Source organism: Daldinia decipiens (assembly GCF_022478715.1).
Source record: "Daldinia decipiens strain CBS 113046 unplaced genomic scaffold F4813scaffold_10, whole genome shotgun sequence".
NCBI classification, from domain to species: Eukaryota; Fungi; Ascomycota; class Sordariomycetes; order Xylariales; family Hypoxylaceae; genus Daldinia; species Daldinia decipiens.
Genome location: NW_026054553.1, coordinates 83652 through 101286, shown reverse-complemented (window position 1 = coordinate 101286; position 17635 = coordinate 83652). Strand labels below are relative to the sequence as shown.

At 44.9% G+C, this 17635-nt stretch overlaps 7 protein-coding genes across 7 annotated transcripts; 3 read left to right on the top strand and 4 right to left on the bottom strand.

The window, feature by feature from the left end:
* Window positions 1-517: 517 nt before the first annotated feature.
* On the bottom strand, window positions 518-2384 carry F4813DRAFT_395070 (oxidoreductase; the record flags this gene model as incomplete). Its single annotated transcript, XM_049247653.1, has 4 exons — window positions 518-878; window positions 1670-1939; window positions 2015-2240; window positions 2303-2384. The coding sequence occupies 4 exons, from the start codon at window positions 2382-2384 to the stop codon at window positions 518-520; spliced, it is 939 nt and encodes a 312-aa protein (XP_049101057.1).
* Window positions 2385-2924: 540 nt separating this feature from the next.
* F4813DRAFT_21818 (uncharacterized protein) lies at window positions 2925-4305 on the top strand. The gene is made up of 3 exons (XM_049239763.1): window positions 2925-3103; window positions 3189-3276; window positions 3338-4305. Exons 1-3 carry the CDS (start codon window positions 3065-3067, stop codon window positions 4237-4239), a joined length of 1029 nt encoding a protein of 342 aa, XP_049101056.1. The 5' UTR covers window positions 2925-3064; the 3' UTR covers window positions 4240-4305.
* F4813DRAFT_21816 (amidohydrolase) lies at window positions 4306-6071 on the bottom strand. Its single transcript, XM_049239762.1, has one exon. It carries the CDS (start codon window positions 5788-5790, stop codon window positions 4372-4374), a length of 1419 nt encoding a protein of 472 aa, XP_049101055.1. The 5' UTR covers window positions 5791-6071; the 3' UTR covers window positions 4306-4371.
* Window positions 6072-8518: 2447 nt separating this feature from the next.
* F4813DRAFT_387802 (uncharacterized protein) lies at window positions 8519-10420 on the top strand (the record flags this gene model as incomplete). The annotated part of the gene is made up of 3 exons (XM_049246608.1): window positions 8519-8632; window positions 8697-9390; window positions 9588-10420. 3 exons carry the CDS (start codon window positions 8519-8521, stop codon window positions 10418-10420), a joined length of 1641 nt encoding a protein of 546 aa, XP_049101054.1.
* A 426-nt stretch (window positions 10421-10846) lies between these two features.
* F4813DRAFT_395068 (RNA-binding domain-containing protein) lies at window positions 10847-12234 on the bottom strand. Its single transcript, XM_049247652.1, has 2 exons — window positions 11156-12234; window positions 10847-11078 (listed from the first exon to the last, which is right to left on the bottom strand). Exons 1-2 carry the CDS (start codon window positions 11944-11946, stop codon window positions 10859-10861), a joined length of 1011 nt encoding a protein of 336 aa, XP_049101053.1. The 5' UTR covers window positions 11947-12234; the 3' UTR covers window positions 10847-10858.
* Window positions 12235-14783: 2549 nt separating this feature from the next.
* F4813DRAFT_387800 (vitamin B6 photo-protection and homoeostasis-domain-containing protein) lies at window positions 14784-16040 on the top strand (the record flags this gene model as incomplete). The annotated part of the gene is made up of 2 exons (XM_049246607.1): window positions 14784-14969; window positions 15051-16040. The coding sequence occupies 2 exons, from the start codon at window positions 14784-14786 to the stop codon at window positions 16038-16040; spliced, it is 1176 nt and encodes a 391-aa protein (XP_049101052.1).
* Window positions 16041-16204: 164 nt separating this feature from the next.
* F4813DRAFT_21779 (cytochrome c and c1 heme-lyase) lies at window positions 16205-17561 on the bottom strand. The gene is made up of 2 exons (XM_049239759.1): window positions 16719-17561; window positions 16205-16648 (listed from the first exon to the last, which is right to left on the bottom strand). The coding sequence occupies exons 1-2, from the start codon at window positions 17402-17404 to the stop codon at window positions 16369-16371; spliced, it is 966 nt and encodes a 321-aa protein (XP_049101051.1). The 5' UTR covers window positions 17405-17561; the 3' UTR covers window positions 16205-16368.
* Between the last annotated feature and the right edge of the window lie 74 nt (window positions 17562-17635).

Genomic DNA, 17635 nt, shown 5'->3' with positions numbered 1-17635 from the left:
ACGGGAGCCAAGTCTTTGCTAGCCAACAAATTCTTCGAACACGGGAATTAGCTGTACGCGTATTTCCGAGGCATCCTGTGCCTTGGCTGTCAGGATTCTAAATAAGTCATCTAACCTAGAACAAAGGATACTTTTAGTATGTATAGTTAGCCGTAAGCTCCTATAGTTAGCCTATGTAGAGTTCCTCGTGGAACAACGAAGTTATTGACTTGCTTCTTGTTCCACCTCATGATATTAGTATCGTTCCTAGGTTAGGGTTATCACCCGCCGGTTTGTTTATATGAAGATATCTCAATGGCTTAAAGCTTTTATTCTTTTTATTTTTTTTTTATTTTTTTTCATCCTAGCAATTCATAGCCTGTTCATCCGTGATCTGTAATGCGGTCTACAATCAGAATAAGTCTAAACATTTCCATATTCACGTCATTAAATCATTTAACCTAATAAAAATCACTTGTCTTGGTTCGTAATAAGGTTACAGAGTAGAGTAGAGTAGAGTATCATAATCCAGTATGACCTACTCCACCTTCGCCAACATTTCATCAGTCCATGACCATAGCTCACGGCCTAACTCCTCACTCATTGCTGTCTTATCCAATTTTCCTTGTACGCCAACGGGCTTATAGTATGCTCCATTCACCAACTCATCTCTCTTCGCGCCTGCTGCCGCCCAGAGCTGGTTTAGACGACCTATACTCTCGTCCACTACGCCACCACCTAGCATCCAGTTTGCGCCATACACAAACGCTTTTCTCATCGGTGACAAACTATTCAATAGATCTGTAGTGACGACACCTGGGTGGATGGACACAGCCTTGATCTTAGGGTACCGCCGCGCGATCTCAGCTGCGTAGATTATATTTGCGATTTTGCTTTGTCTGTAGGAATAAGTCAAACCACCCTTACTGGGGCCACCCTAGTGGGGGCCACCCATTTCCCATACAAAATCAACAACTTCGCATGTCTATAATTAATTCAAAAGAATAGATAAAAATATACAATCTCTTATTTTTTACTTTCCGATCATTATAATAGCTTATGTATATTTTATCATATTTAAAATCTAATGTTTTGATAGTAAAATAGTAAAGTGTATTTTTAATGTTATTTTTAAAATTTTTAAAATTTTAATTTTATATGGGAATTTTATCAAATTACCATAAAACCTTATAAACGCTTATAACTTCCCGGATAAATAAGTTATATAACTCGCTCTAGATTTAAAAGTTGTATTAAAATTTTCCTTATTTAACGATATAGATTTTATATTTATACCATATTAATTGGTAAAGTTATAAGCAATAATATCCCTTAACAGCTTTACATATAAATTTGTATGTATAACTGTTAGTGTATACTCTTGTATTCATTTCACCACAGATATTAGCCCTGCCATTTTTTTCAATTTTTATATATAATAAAAATATAATACCCTATTCAAAATCAAAGACCGTATATTTTTATCTATTTTCTTGAATTAAATACAAATATGCGAAATCGTTGATTTTGTATGGGAAATGGGTGGCCCCCACTAGGGTGGCCCCAGTAAGGGTGGTTTGACTTATACTTCAATTAGTCCTTATAGATCGACAACCCAGTATACTCACATTTTATTCGGACAAGACATATTTCATGTTCGCTCGCTGATCATTGAAAAGAGGTGACCTACCCATAGCGAAGATTGAATCCTAACAAAGTCAAGTCTTCCTGCGTGGTACGAATAGTAGCAAAATCTATGCCATTCTTCGGATGTCCTCGCCAGCCAGTGGATGTAAGAACGACAACTCGCACGTCGGAGCCAGGCAAATCAGCCGTCCTCCGTAAGACAGGCAGGACTTGCTGAATGATCATGCCGTGTGCTAGATGGTTGACTGCGAAGTGTATCTCGAAGCCATCCTCGCTTAGGGTCGGTGGTTTATCCATGATACCGGCATTGCACCTATTTATCATCAGTTTAGACTTGATCTGCCTTTGTCTTACAACATTTCGAGAATAAACAGAGAATGAGGCTAACATAAGAATATCGAGGCGGTCATGAGTAAACTGAGCACAAGCTTTCTTGACCGAAGACAGTGAGGTCATATCCATTTTTAAGAATGACATTCCGACGGACGGGTTCGTCTTCTTTATCTCCTCGATGAGCGCCTCGCCGGCTTGTTCATTGCGGCCGGTGAAGTAAATATGGGTAGGGTCATGTTTTGCAAGGGCTTTAACTGAAGCTCGCCCAAGACCAGCAGTACCTTTGGATAGTTAGCTAACACAAATTTTCGAAGTAAAACCAAGGACCGTAATAACATGCCACCCGTAACGAAGATAACTCTACCCTGAAGAGACGGGATATCCTTGTCCGGGTTGAAGTTCACGAACCCAGATATCGCAGGCATGTTGACTAATGGTGCTCAGAATTTTGTGTCGTTAAAAAAATCCTAGTTACGAATATAGATAGTGGTAGAGACCTTGGGACGATATATCTCGTCAAAAATATATCTGGTTAAACTTATTAGTCTAATAGTAAAGCATCTCATGGATATATAGAACTGAAGACTTCTGTCTGCGAAGGCTGCGCTTTTATATACTATTGACTTCATATTTGAAATAGCACCTTGGTAGGCACACTAATGGGCCACTTAAAAAGAGTGTGTATTTCTGTGACTGCCTATATGGTTCGACTGCTAGATGAAAGTCCAAAGCTGTCGATATCTCTATTTGTAGATTCTAAGCCAAGCAGGGGTATATGCAGGATAAGCAGATGGCAGATGCGCTATTCTATAGATAGCCTAGCCTATTACCAAGACTGCGGTCCTGCAGCGCTAAAGCAACGTTCCCGGGGCTAAAACGCCCAAAATAGAAAGAAGAGGGCCAACTGTTTTCCCATTCGGACGGTCCCTTGGTGCCGAGGCCGTTCTGTTAAGCTTCCGGGACACATATCATTCAACCATCCGCCGGTCTCTAATAAGCAGAGTGCATTAAAAAGTCTCAGCCTAGGACCTGGCCGCGATCGGTGATTTCAAGTTTTTGACCCAATTCTCAGAATCCGCGACACGACAATATCAAATATCACAGAATGGCTTTTAACGTGTCATCGATGGTACAGCTACGCGAGGTTAGGATCTCCCTGCTTTCAAGGACGAAGGCCATTTCGATATTCATAAGTGTAAAAGAGGAATGTGAAGCTAATAGGTTTCTAGGCGCGAGTAGAAGGTGATAACTGGACTGGATTGACTAATGCAGCCGAAAGGAGGAAGCGGCAGAATCGACTGCATCAAAGAGCCTGGCGTAGGTTGCTACATACCCCATATTAATTCAAAATTGCTTATACATAATTGCCATGCTTAAGGCCGAAAGAAGGCCGCTCAGCTACCAGCTGGCGACCAGCATGAGTCCCATGAGCAGGAGTTCCATGGACAAACGACACCGTCTAAGCCAGATGTAGATAATCCTCTGGCACAAGAGATCATGAATCTCTTAAAAGCCGATCCACGTGTGCCGTCCCATCTTTATACACAGCTCAGGCCCTTCGCTCATTGGGAGGAGTTTCATGCGCAACTTAATGCTATAAATGAAGTGTACGGGATACCAGATCGCCCATGTTATAATCTCAGCCAACGACAAGACCTCACGCATGGTGCGAGGTATAATCCACCGAGCCTTAAACGGCAAACAATCCCACCCGTGATCCCATATCTCGATAGCCACAACCAGGCTAGAATTACCATCCCAAATTTTGCTTTTCCTATCTCGGCAGACCATCGGCTCCTTGTCTTAATCCAATACAACGTTCTTCGAGCGTTCATTACCAACATGTCTATCTTATCAACCACCGACCGGATGCCCCTCGAATGCAGCGCAGCTCTCGATATAAAAAGCATACTTCCTCCTCCTAAGACTATACCCCCTAACTTTGAACCGACCCAGGTCCAGAAGCGTGTGGCGCATGATTTTTGGATAGATATTGTTCCGTGGGGTGGCATGCGAGATAATCTGATCCTGAACCACGGCAGGTATGATGAAGATGATCTCTGCGTAGACATGGCTGGTGGACTCTACGAAGGGTTTGACGAGGTAGAATCTAGGGGGCTGGTAGTATGGGGAGAGCCATGGTCAGAAATGGGCTGGGAAGTTACCGAGGGCTTTGCGACAAAATGGCCGTTTCTGTTGAAGGGATGTCATACTCTGATCGAATCGACTAACAGGTGGAGGGAATCCAGAGGAGAAGAGAAACTGATTATTGATGTATGAGTGTTTTTATAAATTTTCTTTTTTTCATTGGCGTTGAAACATTTATGTACTTGTATATGAGGTAGGTAACGATACTATAAATGACAGACTATGAACTTACGATCAACTGCCAAGGTACATACCTAGGAGAAGCTATGATTCTTCTCCCCAAGGACCTACGCCCGGGCCCTTATAAATCTTTCCGCCCTTCCATACCCACCCAATGGTCGCCTTTTCTTGTAATACCTTAACGTCCTCGACCGGATTTTTCAATAAGCCAAGGATATCGGCCTCGTATCCAACTTTTAGCTGGCCCGTCTTAGGAGCCTGTCCCTTCACGGTCAATGGACCGTTGGCCGTCGCGGCCTTGATGGCCTCTAAATTGCTCAAGCCGGCTTGCACAGCGTAGTCCAGTTCCATGGCCATATTGAACCCCGGTGCTGTATCAGTCCCTAAAGCAATTGGCACGCCCGCCTTAACGGCTAACTTGTAGGCGGCGAAGCTGTTTTTCCCACATAGCTGTGCCTTCTCCCACTGTTGCCGTGATAAACCCTTGCCACCTGACTGCAGCAATAGTTCAGTAATAGTGCGTGTGGCAACATACACAACGCCTTTCTCCTTAATCAGGTCAATGCATTCTTCATCCGCAAATGACACATGTTCCACAGATGCAACACCCGAATTGACCGCTGCCAAGATACCCGGCTTCCCGTGAACATGGGCGGCCACGACACGGTTCTGCCGTCCCGCCTCCTCCACAATAGTCCGCAGCTCCTCATGGCTGAACTGCGCACACAACGGATCATCATCTCGTGACATCACACCCCCCGACGCCATCACCTTGATAACCCGCGCCCCACGCCGGATCTGCAGACGCACAGCTCTCCGGCACTCATCCACGCCGTCCGCTATGATCGACACGCCGGCCCCGAACTGCCCCGCAGACACGCTGGACACGCCAAGATTTAGAAGCACGTCCCCCGCCGGCAGCGCAAACACGTCCCCGTGCCCAGCCGTCTGGCTGAGACACGCGCCCGCGCTGTACACGTTCGGCCCCACGATCGTCCCGTCCTCGATGGCGCGCGCGACTTCGCACCCGTACCCTGCTAGGTCGCGCAACGAGGTATACCCCCGTTGCAACGCCTCCCAGCACCCTTTAGCGAGGCGCGCGCCGGCTGCGGCCGGGTGCTCGCTGATGATGGGCAAGTAGTCGTTTTTCTCCTCCTCGCTCTGTCCCTGGAAGTGCGCGTGGCAATCCCAGAGGCCGGGCATTAAGTACGGCACCGAGTACGATTTGTGCGGCACTTGGGTGAATCTTGATGGCAGGTCTGATTGCAAGCCGATCCATGCGATGAGCTTGTTTTCAATTACTAGGGCCGCGTCTTTGGTAGGTTGTCCGTCGCCGGGGATTAGTAGGCCTGTGGTGATGACGGTGAAGGCTTGCTCCTTGGCGTAGTTGGACGGGGATGCATTGTCATCTTCACTTCTGGTCCGTATAGCGATGCCGAATCCTGTAGAGAAGACGCGCTTTGGTAGGGCCTCGGGCTGAGGTTGAACTACACGTCGAGTCATGTTGATTTTACCTCTACAGTCTGCTTCTGCCTTCTTGTTGGTGTCGGCGCTAAGATATCGCTCCTGGTAGGAAGGGAACCCAGGTGCCTAAGGTTAATGAAGCGAAGAAATGCGTTAAGGCGAGTCCCATTGTGGAAAGCCAGGGGTAACTAGCATATAGATAGGATCGGTGAGCAAGACCTATTACCTTTCTGGGTATGTAGCATTGGGAGATAAGCTATTGGTAAACAACATCACTGATATAGACAGGGTCTCGTGATCTTTGGAAATAGTATTGATTTGATACTGACTGCATAAAACATAAAGACCGACGTCAATCTGGGTGCATTGTCTTCTTTTTTCGATGTTCAGTTTGTTGTATTACTTACAATGGACTTTAAGGAAGAAAGAGATAAGATAATTATAGCTGACTGGGGCTGCACCTACACTATTGAATACCTACGTATTGTCTACTTGTTTTATAATTACAAACAGATAACAACAAATAATGTCGTTGATATATCATTTGCCCCTAAGTCGAAATCCAGTGGCGTGTGAAACATTTGAATAAACTATTGTTAAAGACTTGACAACACAGCTTTGGATGGTAGTGAATGGAGCCCAATAGAACTGCTATATTTTCAACTGAAAGGCGAGCAGATAGCAATAGGATCGGCACAAGAATGTCCTATATGCGAATCCCGTTACCAACTCAGTTGTACACATCTCTGAGCTGAGGAGTGTGCGACGTTGAAGGCGGAAAAGGTTGTAGCTGCTGCCAAAGACGAAAAAGGGCAGGATATAAGTCAAACCACCCTTACTGGGGCCACCCTAGTGGGGGCCACCCATTTCCCATACAAAATCAACAACTTCGCATGTCTATAATTAATTCAAAAGAATAGATAAAAATAAACAATCTCTTATGTTTTACTTTTCGATCATTATAATAGCTTATGTACATTTTATTATATTTAAAATCTAATGTTTTAATAGTAAAATAGTAAAGTATATTTTTAATGTTATTTTTAAAAATTTTAAATTTTGAATTTTATATGGAAATTTCATCAAATTACCACAAAACCTTATAAACGCTTATAACTTCCCGGATAAATAAGTTATATAACTGGCCTTAAATTTAAAAGTTATATTAAAACGTCCCTTATTTAACGATATAAGTTTTACATTTATACCATATTAATTGGTAAAATTATACGCAATAATATCCTTTAACAGCTTTACATATAAATTTATATGTATAATTGTTAGTGTATAATTTTATATTCATTTTACCACAAATATTAACCCTGCCATTTTTCAAAATTTTATACCTGGTGAGAATCCAATACCGTACTCAAAATCAAAGACCGTATAATTTTATCTATTTTCTTGAATTAAATACAGATATGCGAAATCGTTGATTTTGTATGGGAAATGGGTGGCCCCCACTAGGGTGGCCCCAGTAAGGGTGGTTTGACTTAGTCCAAGTCTACGAGTGTGGACATACCCGTCGTACTCACTACCGTGTCAGATCTAGCAATATCCAGAAGAAAAGATATCGTAGAGGAATATGTGCCGAATGCTTATGCAAATGGGTATGGGAAAGACGAGTGACTCGCATAGGTAAGTTAAGGGGCATCACACGATCTCACGGGGACAAAAAACTGAAAAGGGGGGCTACCGGTAAGCCGACAAGGAAACCAAGGAGGCCATAGAGAGTACATAAGAGATGGATTATGAGAGACCTTGTGTTTGGAACGCAGTGATCAAGCATAAATAGGTCCGTCTTACTCCAAACAATAAGGAAACATAGTCATTGTTATCGGTTTATAGTACATATAACTATGTGAATGTTGAACTTTGACTTGTTAAGATGTTGATACCTGGGTTATTTGTAAACGTGTAATAGGTACCTATATTATTATTACTTCTGTATTCTAACTACCTAGGTACCTACATACCTCTAGATGCGTACAGAACTTCCTTTTGTGACTCTGATAAGGACAAGAGCGCAATGCATTTACTCTTTCCTCTCTAATGTGCTCTTACGTCTTTAATGTGAAGAAGTGTGACTCACAGCGGTAGAGAAGTCAGTTAGGTACCCGTAGAAAGCATAACTTGCGCCGGTCTTTACAGCTACACCTGCACTTGCACTTACGTCTCCGCCTTATCGTGTACCTTATCGGCGGTTGCGAGGGAAAGTGCTGCTTAAGGAACATACCTAAGGAGCACACCTAAACTACCTACCTATGTACTTTATGTATTTAGGTAACTAAGGTATATACAAGCCTCGCGACTTCCTTCCGACTTGTGTTTTGCAGTTGCCCCGTTCGTTGCCCGGCTTGTTGCCTTACCGTTTTCCTCCCACCGATTTTATTACTTAAATATCTACAACTCCCGCCACTGCTCATTAATTCCAAACCTTTTCCTTTCACGTCGGAATCGATCTTGTCAAGTTACTGGCGCCGTCAATATTCTAGTTTGTTTCCAGGCTTTCCCTCTTGGGACCGCCTTCGTCAACTTCATTAACATAGACTGCCTATAAGTCAATCCTTAAATCATAACCCCTTTACTATTTCGCGTCGCCGACTCGAACTTGCACTCGGCCAACTGGTACTTGATATTTCCTACGTTGCCTGTTGTTTTGCCTCTAAATATATGCGACAAGAGTATTTCTACTTCTAGTTGCTACTTCTAGTTGCGTACTTTGGTGATATCACTTTGCATCACTGTCAACGCAAAGTAAAACACCATGGCCGCATCAGCCAACAAAGTCGTCAATATTGACGACGAGAATCATCTTTTGGCCCACATCACCCGAGAGAATAAAGATTATTCTCCCCTCTTTAGGAAGATCCCTACGGAGGTATGTCTGTTCCTTTTGAGTCCGATATGTGTTGGCACTGCTGAACTAACACACCTTTTTTAAGATTCGTCTCATGATCTACGAATTTGCCGTAGCCATCGACGAGCCCGTCCGACCTAAGCAGATAGCCCCTCGTTCGAACAAGTTTGCATGGAATACATCCTCTCCGTGTCCCTCTAACTTGGAATTCTCAAGTATGAAGATTCAACCTCTAGTAGTTGTTTCCCTTAGCCGCACCTGCCGCTCAATCTACAAAGAGCTAGAAAAGTATCCCGTTTTCTATCGCGTTAACAGATTTGAATTCTGTTATACCCAGGATTTACACGCATTCCTAGCTGCTATTCTCCCCAAACGCCTGGCAATGATCCGTACCATTCGCCTTCTACCTGGATGCCATTGGGCGGAAACATGGGCCGCAGATCAGGTGCATTATCATCAGCATGAAGCAAGGCGTCGCAAACAGGCTGCCACTATTGGTCATATCCTAGCTCTTCTAAATCGATGTGAACATCTTGAAGAGTTATCTCTCACCATCCAGCAGGACAAGTATTTCAACGTGGCAGAACGGATCTATAAATGGGATGAACTTGCAAATGGTTCTCATAAAGCACCGGCTTTTATCAACTTGAAGATCTTCAATGTCTTCATGCGCTTTACTCTCGATGGAGAAGAGTTCCAGTTGAAAGAGGCCCTTCGTCATTCACTGCTTCGAGTTGATGCTGAGGCAACTCGCATCCTTTCTGCTATCTCCCGTGGTCGTAAGTGAAATATTTATTTCCTCTGCCTAACCAATCTACTTTTTACATTCATTCCAATTATCCCTGTTCTCTTATCTACCAAACTCGCTTTGGTTTGTTGTTTTCAAAGCAATTTCCTTAAACACTGATTTTTCTTAATGGCGGACTCTTTTCTTGCCCCAAGTCTAGTGGATTTTTCTAACATTTATATTCTATAGTGGCCGCACGTAACAGAGCTTTTGCACTACAAGCCAGACGTGACGAAGAAAAAGGCAAAAGCGACGAAAAGGAAGACAAACGTCCTCAGTGGCAAAAAGACATGGGCACTGAAACTTTGATCAATGCAGCTATTGAAGCTGCACCGGTGGACTTTGCGGGTGAAAACCGTATCGCACAGGATATGCATCTCATGGCGGACAGAGTTTCATCCCGTACTAGACGCAAGGGCCAGGTTGTGAACTCCATAGGAGTTGTACATCGCGAGGTGCCCAAGCATAACGCAGACGGACTGTTGGCATGGAATTACAAGCAGGTATTAGATATCCGCTGGGGCGATTCTGGAGATGTGGAACTTTGCATGCTCTGGGGCTATCCTTCTAGGGACCCCATGACCTCTTGGGAATCTTTTCACGCTTTACCAAAGGACCGTCAGGGTGAGGAGAGTATCCTCAGTTTCTTCAAGGATCGTATGAAAAGGAGAATCACAGATCTGGAAGCCTACCTTCAAATGATGCATTCCATTCCTTCTCCTTCGGACATCGCCAATTTTGCTGGCGGATTGAATCAGTTTATTGGCAAGGACACGATTTTTGGCGACAAGACGCCAAAGACGGTCAAACAAACTAGGATCCGCGTGTGGACTTACTATTGCAAGCGGTGGGACCGGCGTCTAGCCAGACTCGGAAAAGAGCTTAATAAAAAGAAAGAAGCTATCGAGGCTGCAGAGGCTGCAGAGGCTGCAGAGGCTGCGGAAGCTGCGGAGGCTGCGGAAGCTGCGGCTAAGGATTCGAAGAAGGGCAATCAGAAAGCCACCAAAAAGTCGGCGAAGTGAACTAAAAGGCCCTATGGTCGGTTATCGGTCTCTTGGAACATGTCACGCGAAGGAAAGCAACTGAAATCTGTTAAGTCTAGTGGCTATGGCACTGGCAATCATGGCAACCACTCATCACCTAGTGATGGTTGGAACAATCTGGTATCTACCTCTTCAACAGAGGAAGTAAGGAAGAACAAGTCGAAAGGAGGGGAAGTAGTGTGAAGGGGGAGGTGGTGATAGTGAGAGGACGGACAAAAGGGAGAAGAGGCGAAGAGAGAAAAAAAAAAAAAAAAGAAGGAAAGGAAAAAGGGGGTAATTGAAAAAAAAAACCATGACGAAGGGGGGTGGTCATTTAATGCCGTGAAAAGCTACCAGCTTTTCACTTTCTTTTGATCTCTTTTGCAGAGCCATTAGTTGGCGTTGATATTTCGATTCTTTACTTGGCTAGTTCGTACGTTATCCACTAACGTCGATGTTTTCCCTCTCCTGCCACTTGCGAGAGCGGCCGCTAGCAAAGGACACCTTCAGCCGCCCGCCACGAAAATATGTACCGTTGATGGCATCTATTGCCGCTTGAGCCTGCTCTGGCGTCACAAAATCAACAAAGCAGAAATCGTGATGGCCAGGTTTAGCACGGATTGATTCATGGGCAGTGACCCGTTTGCTTATTGCTTCTCTGTATTTAAGATAGTTTAGTGCGGTTGTCTTTCAAGTCAAGGAACACCTAGGTTCGGAAATGGTAGTCAAACTTACACTTGAAACTCTTTGAATAACTCTCTGATTTCGGCAGAGTTGGTTGCTTGATCGTGCATCCGCGGTAGACCACCGACGTACAATCGTTGGTTGTTGGAATCATCCTTATGTCTAGTAAATGGAGACGACGAGCCTTCCTGTTTCCCTTGTCGAATATCCTGCCCCAAGGATGCTTTGCCTCCTTCATCCCCAGTAGTATTCTCTCCCGTCCAGTGGCCCCAGCGCTTGACGCCCTCGCCCTCTCTTGCACTAGATGCGCCGCCCTTTGGTATGCACGGACGGCACTTGACCTCTCTACCAAGAAGCAGCTTGCCCTCTAACGTAGATATGGCCAGATCGGCTGACTCGCGGTCCGGAAACTCAACAAAGCAGTAGCTTGGATTACGCCCCGTAAAGGGGTCGATGGAGATGTGGATCGACTCAAAACTTCCTAGGTCGTTGGTTCTGAGTAGATCTTCAATGTGGTCGGGCTCTGCCTGGTAGCGCAGGTTTCCCATATAGATGCGCCGGCCTTCAGCAATGGCTTTTGCGGCGCTTTCTTCGTCTACTTGCCGTTTGTCTATTGTCCGCTCGCGGTCAAATGGACGACTTCTAGGGGTCCAGGTCTTGCGCGGCTCTTGCTGTGGACTCTGGGGCCCTGCATTGTTGGTGACTTCTCTAGTTCTCCAGGATTGTGCTCCTAGTAGGTTCTGACGGGAATCACGAGGCTGGGATGGGCTTTTGGCTGTTGATGTGACTGGGTCCCGGGTCCTCCAGCTGGACAAGTCTTTCCAGTTCTCCGTGCCAGACATTGTGCTTGCAGGTGATTTTGGTGGACCAGGAACGGATCTCTACCTCCTTGACTGAAAATTAGAAACAAGGTGAAGCTACTGGAGTGGATTGCTAAGTATTTAAGCGAAAGTAGCGGAGCTGCTGGGAAAGCTATACTTCTTGGGGAGAAGACTTATCACAATATGGTATTATTGATGTTGCATTGTCCAAGTTGTATGGGGGAGGATCTAGTCTTAATATACATGTAGGGTACACACGTAACATATGCCACCACCAAAAGGAAATAACGGTCCTGATCGGTTATGAAGTCGAGACTGATGATGTATTGTCTAAGTTATATGGGGAAGGATCTAATCTTGATATACATGTAGGGTACACACGTGACAAAACTGGTCCAGAAACCTATCTAACCTACCTAGTTCTAATGCAGGCACTGGCGCTTCTAGTCCGGGCTTAACCCAATATTAGCCTCCACTAGATTAAATCCTAGAGATTGTTGGTGCGGAATCATGCTTTGTGGTCTAATGTGAAGGTTAAAGACTTTATAACTGTTATGCGGTTTAGTTTTAGGCTTACCGGTAATTGAACCATAGAAGAATCATCTTCTTTATATGTTGGTAAGATAGATGTTTAATTTAACCTATAAAGCTTTCTCCCCCTTTTTACCCAGAGAGATTTATTTTGTTGCATGAACAATAACGTCAGCCATAAACTTTGATCGACGTAATCTATGAAATTCATTTAGCCCTACATATTTGTTCAGTCTTCTTTATGGTATAAGCAATTATCTCATGTCAAGTGGGCATTTCTTTTAGAGTATGAGTGAGATAGGGGTAGATTCAGGGGTGGATCTACTAGGATTTGGTACATATGAGACGTGCAATGCTCTCAAAGGAGGATAAAATGACAGGCGTTAATGGTTCAATTCAACTATCTTAACTTTCATCAAGGGTACTAAATCTGACAGTTTCTATCTTCTAACATGAAAGGGCTAAGTGATAAAGGGGTAGTATTGTATTATTAAACATAACTAGCCCTTTGATAATGCAGGTTGTGTTACTATTTGTTGGGTTCCAATGGCTATTATAACTGCAAACCAAAAAGTTGTGTGTAACTAATATGTCTAACTACCTAGCTACAAACAACCCCTGTGGTTATTCGACAGAGTATGGGTTCAAGATATCTTCTACAGCAATTTTGTAATTTTTAGTCCTTTTGTACCTCACTCCCCGGCCAAACTCCGCTCCCCTTTTCTTTTTTTCTTCTTGGTTCTCAAATGGAAATAAGAATAACCCTTTTGTATGCAGTTCATACTAATTTATTCTCATTCAAGAGAATGGATATATTTTCAAGTTGTTTTATTTATAAGAACCCGAGAGGGCGTGGAATGCATCTCTCAATGACGGGTAGAAGCCAACATCTATTGAATGCTTCTCATTGTTGCGAAACCAGGAAATATACTTCTTAAGGTCATTGAGAGCTTGGTTGTATTTATCCCCGTCAATATCGTATACATCTGCTTGAAAGAGCACAGTAACTCGCTCGATAGACTTTTCTGCAAAAATAATCAGTTCAGTGGCATGTAGCCATAGCTGGGGTTCGGCCAGGAACTCTGGTTTAACCCAAATGGTTAATCTTTTTAGATGGTTGGTATTATCGGAATTTTCTGGCCAGTGGGGGTCACTATGTAGGCAATTGCCACTGACGACTATCATGTTCCGGGAATAAAGTAACGGGGTTGCTTCTTCGTTGATTCTCTTGCATACTTGTAGTAGAGAAGTGTGCAAAACCTTGCTTGTTGAGTTTGCGGCTGGTATTTTTCTAACCGCTCTGGATATCTTATGCTCAATATCATGTTTATGATAAAAGCAGGCTTCCTCTGGGAAATGGAATAATTCAGAATCCATATCAGGATGGATCCTGAATCTTTCCCGTCTGCCACATATCATAATAGGTCTGTCTTTCTGGAGCACAAATCCGTAAATTATTTGCCTGATCTCAGCAGGCAGATTAAGCAGCGTAGAATTCTGATTGTTGGATTCTTCCATTTCGATCCAGTAATTGATGCTAAAGCTTACTGAGCTGTTTGTTTAGCTGGCTAAACTTGTTAGCTTCAGGAAAATCGCTTATTTATATTGGTAGTGGATAGGGTTGTTTGTTCCTTAACCTTTTCGATGAGCATATATTTACAAACAATGGTCTTGCTGTTATAGATGTTGAACACACACAACAGCCTTGGATTTGAACATGATATGGTAATATATATATATATAGTAGCATTTAAAGTAGGAATACCTAGGGACTATTTTTAGGAGGGTTATTCTAACATTTTACGTAGTTCGTCCATGATTTAGACTCTTAGAGAAGGTTACTCCATAGGAAGTGAGTGCTTAATATAAGATGGCAGACACTAACGTTATTTGCAGATACTTTATTAAACGTAAGTTGATGAAGGATAGGTACCTTAGGTACATAGGTAAGATTACCTAGGTACTGGTGTGGATTGGGTACTTGGGTACTTAGCCTTATGATCTGCACTATGACGCTGAGGCTCAAACCCCACTAGCATGGAACCTATGTACCTTATGAGTTACCTAACGCAGGTACAATACAAAAGCAAACTCCTTAGTAACGCTTTCCCAGCTGGTATTTTACAGTTGGTTGTGTGAGATAGGTAACTGCGGGACGATTGAGGGATGATTGCGGGGTGATTATGCAGGCTATATGCCTTATTTCTATCCGTGCTTCTAGTTAATGTTTCCCTCCAAACTAAAACGACTTCTTTTTGCACAAATCGTCATAAACCTTCCGCTTTCTTCTCCTGCAACACATTGTGACGCGCGGCAACTCCAACACAATGGCGCCTCCTAAGATCATCAAAGCCTTGAATGAGTCAGAGGTCATCTGCACCTACGATGAGGCTAGCAACCCCATCATTCCAAAGAAGACCTTGAGAAGCATTGGTAAAGATGTGTTGGACGTCTTTCTCCCAGCCGGTTACCCCCATACCGTGACGCCTGACTACACTCCTTACCAGATTTACGTATGTTTTCCTGCTTCCCGATTGCGCAATTCATACATATCTTCACTAGCATGTCTACCTGTTTACTAATATTTGCTGCAGGACTCCCTTCAGGCTTTTTCTAGCACAATTGCCAGCCTCCTCTCATCCCGGGCCGTGCTCCAGGGTTTCGGGGTCGGAGATTCCACTTCTTCAGCAACCGCAGCTGTACTTCTTACTGTGGTGCAAGAGTCAACTGGCAGGCTTGCTACAATCTTCTTCGCGCACCGTCATGGTCAGGCTATAGAGCCAGAGTGCAAATACTACCGCTTCCTCGCTGATATCGTCAATGATTCAGCTTTTTTTCTTGATATACTGTCTCCAGCTCTACCTACATATCCTAAGATCCTTGCACTATGTGGGGCCGGTGTCCTTCGTGCGCTTTGCGGAATCTCGGGCGGCGCTGCTAAAGCTTCTCTTAGCGCTCACTTTGCCAAGAACGGGAATCTTGCCGAGCTCAATGCTAAGGATGGAAGTCAAGAGACCGTAATCTCACTCCTGGGCATGCTAGTCGGCAGCTTGTTTGTGCATTTTGTGCACGGAAAGATGGCGGTGGTGGTTTCGATGATTGTTCTTGTCGGTGTCCACCTCTGGACCAACTACCAGGCTGTTTGCTCTGTACAGATGCGCACCCTGAACAGACAGCGACTCACGATCATACTGGAGGAGGCATCTAGCCCTCGCGGTGCCATTCTCCGTCCCGATCAGGTTGCAGAAAAAGAGCGAATTCTTACTTGGGTCGGTCCACGCATCACATTCGCCACGACATTCCCCCGGCTTCGCGAGATCAGCCACTTCAAGAATCAGAAGTACCGAAACCGTGGCTATGTCATTGTTCAGCAGCCCACAGGTCAAAAGATCTTCTTGAAACAGGGTACCCCTACAATGGCTGCTTTAGAAGCGTGGGTCGAGGCTCATACGGGATCACACTGGCCAGCAGACAGCACATTCTGGAAGAGCCTTAAGGCTGCTGGTTGGGACCTCCAAACAAATGCTATGGAGACGGGTCCTTCCGTCCGGATCGTTATGGGCGATGAGAATAAATCGGCTTAGTCGAGGGATTATGGAGTGAGGGCTGCGTATCGGATTTCTTTTTCTTTGATAATGGGGTCTTCGGAAGTTTATGAACAATCGGATGGAAACCGGATGATACCCCCAATATGCGTTTTTTTTCAGGCTCGAGTACTTATTACAAGTAAGAAGCCTACATAAAAATCGAGTCTTCACTCAATATGGTATGGTGCATGTAAGTATTGTGTGTGAATGGCGATCCTTTCTATAACTAACCTGGGCGCCATGCTATCATACTTATACGATGATTCTTCACCCGTATCTTATAATACATTAGTATCTATACAGGTAACACTCACAATATTTCCCTCTACGACAGGCCAGCAGCTCGCATAGCTCGCATCTTGACACCTTCCCAAGAGTTCAGTTTGGGCCGCACATCTAGATAGAAGGACAATCTTCCATCGCTAGTCTTGCTATTTCGCCCGGCGTAGAAATCGATAATATACTCAATCTCCTTCCCACATCTATCCACAACCCAGTCGTGTCGATCGAAGGGGGCCTGGTAGCCTAGTAGGGTATTTATGCGGGCCCGAGGGGACATCTGGGTGCTTAGACCGGAGAAAGAGTGTAACCGTGGACCGCCGCAGCTATATTCCACACCAAATATCAGTATTACGTAGTTCTCGGGTCGGGGATGTAAGTCACAAGACAACATACGTAGAGCCCCTCACGTACGGTTCCTCCCAAGCCTTGATCTCGGCCCAGGCGCGCTCGTTGACCGCGTTGTGAATGGGCACCACGGCGCGCATATCCGCGGCCTGCGGGTCGTGGCCCTTGCGCTTCATGGCCTCGAAGAACATGCGCTCCGAGGGATACACCCAGTTCCCCGACGTGGCGTCTGCGCCGGTCTCCTGCTCTGTGTTGGCGGGGCGCGCGGCCTCGGCGTCGAGGGGCTTCGAGGACCGGGGTATCGTGGAGATTTCTCGGGATGTGTCTAGGGAGGGGTGGTTTGATGGTGATGTGGCTTGTTGGGGATGTGCGGGCGAGGAGGAGGGAGAGGAAGAGGAGAAGAATGGTATGCGTGGGAGGTAGGATGTCCATGAGGACGAGGTCGGTGATGGTGATTGAGGTTGTGGTTGTGGTTGTTGTTGGGAGAACGGAGGAGGTGGGGGAGCTGCTCGGGCGGCTTGTTGTAGCCATGCGTCGCGCGTCTTGTGGTCTACGGGACAACTTTCTATGTTCTCTTTCGAAGCGGTACTCGGAATGAACGGATGGTCTGGCGGTAAGGATTGCGACGGTACGGATGGTCCTCCCTCTGTGGCGCCGGCAGCTCGGGCTTGTTGGAGCCATGCCTCTCTACTTTTATGGTCGACCGGACATGCGGATTGCGATTGATCTGACATTGTGGTAGTAATTTGGAACTTCGTTACGATTGTATAGTTGTATAGTATAGTATATTCGTGTATAGAATTCGTATAATTAATTAAGCGAGAATTGGGCTAAAGAAGCCAAGAAGCATAGTTCGAGTGTTTCTACTTTAGTGAGGTTCTTCAGTGAAGATTATCAGCGCGACGAAGAAATTCTTGGATTGCGGTCGCATCGAACCTTTTTTTGTGGAGACTTTCACCTGTCAA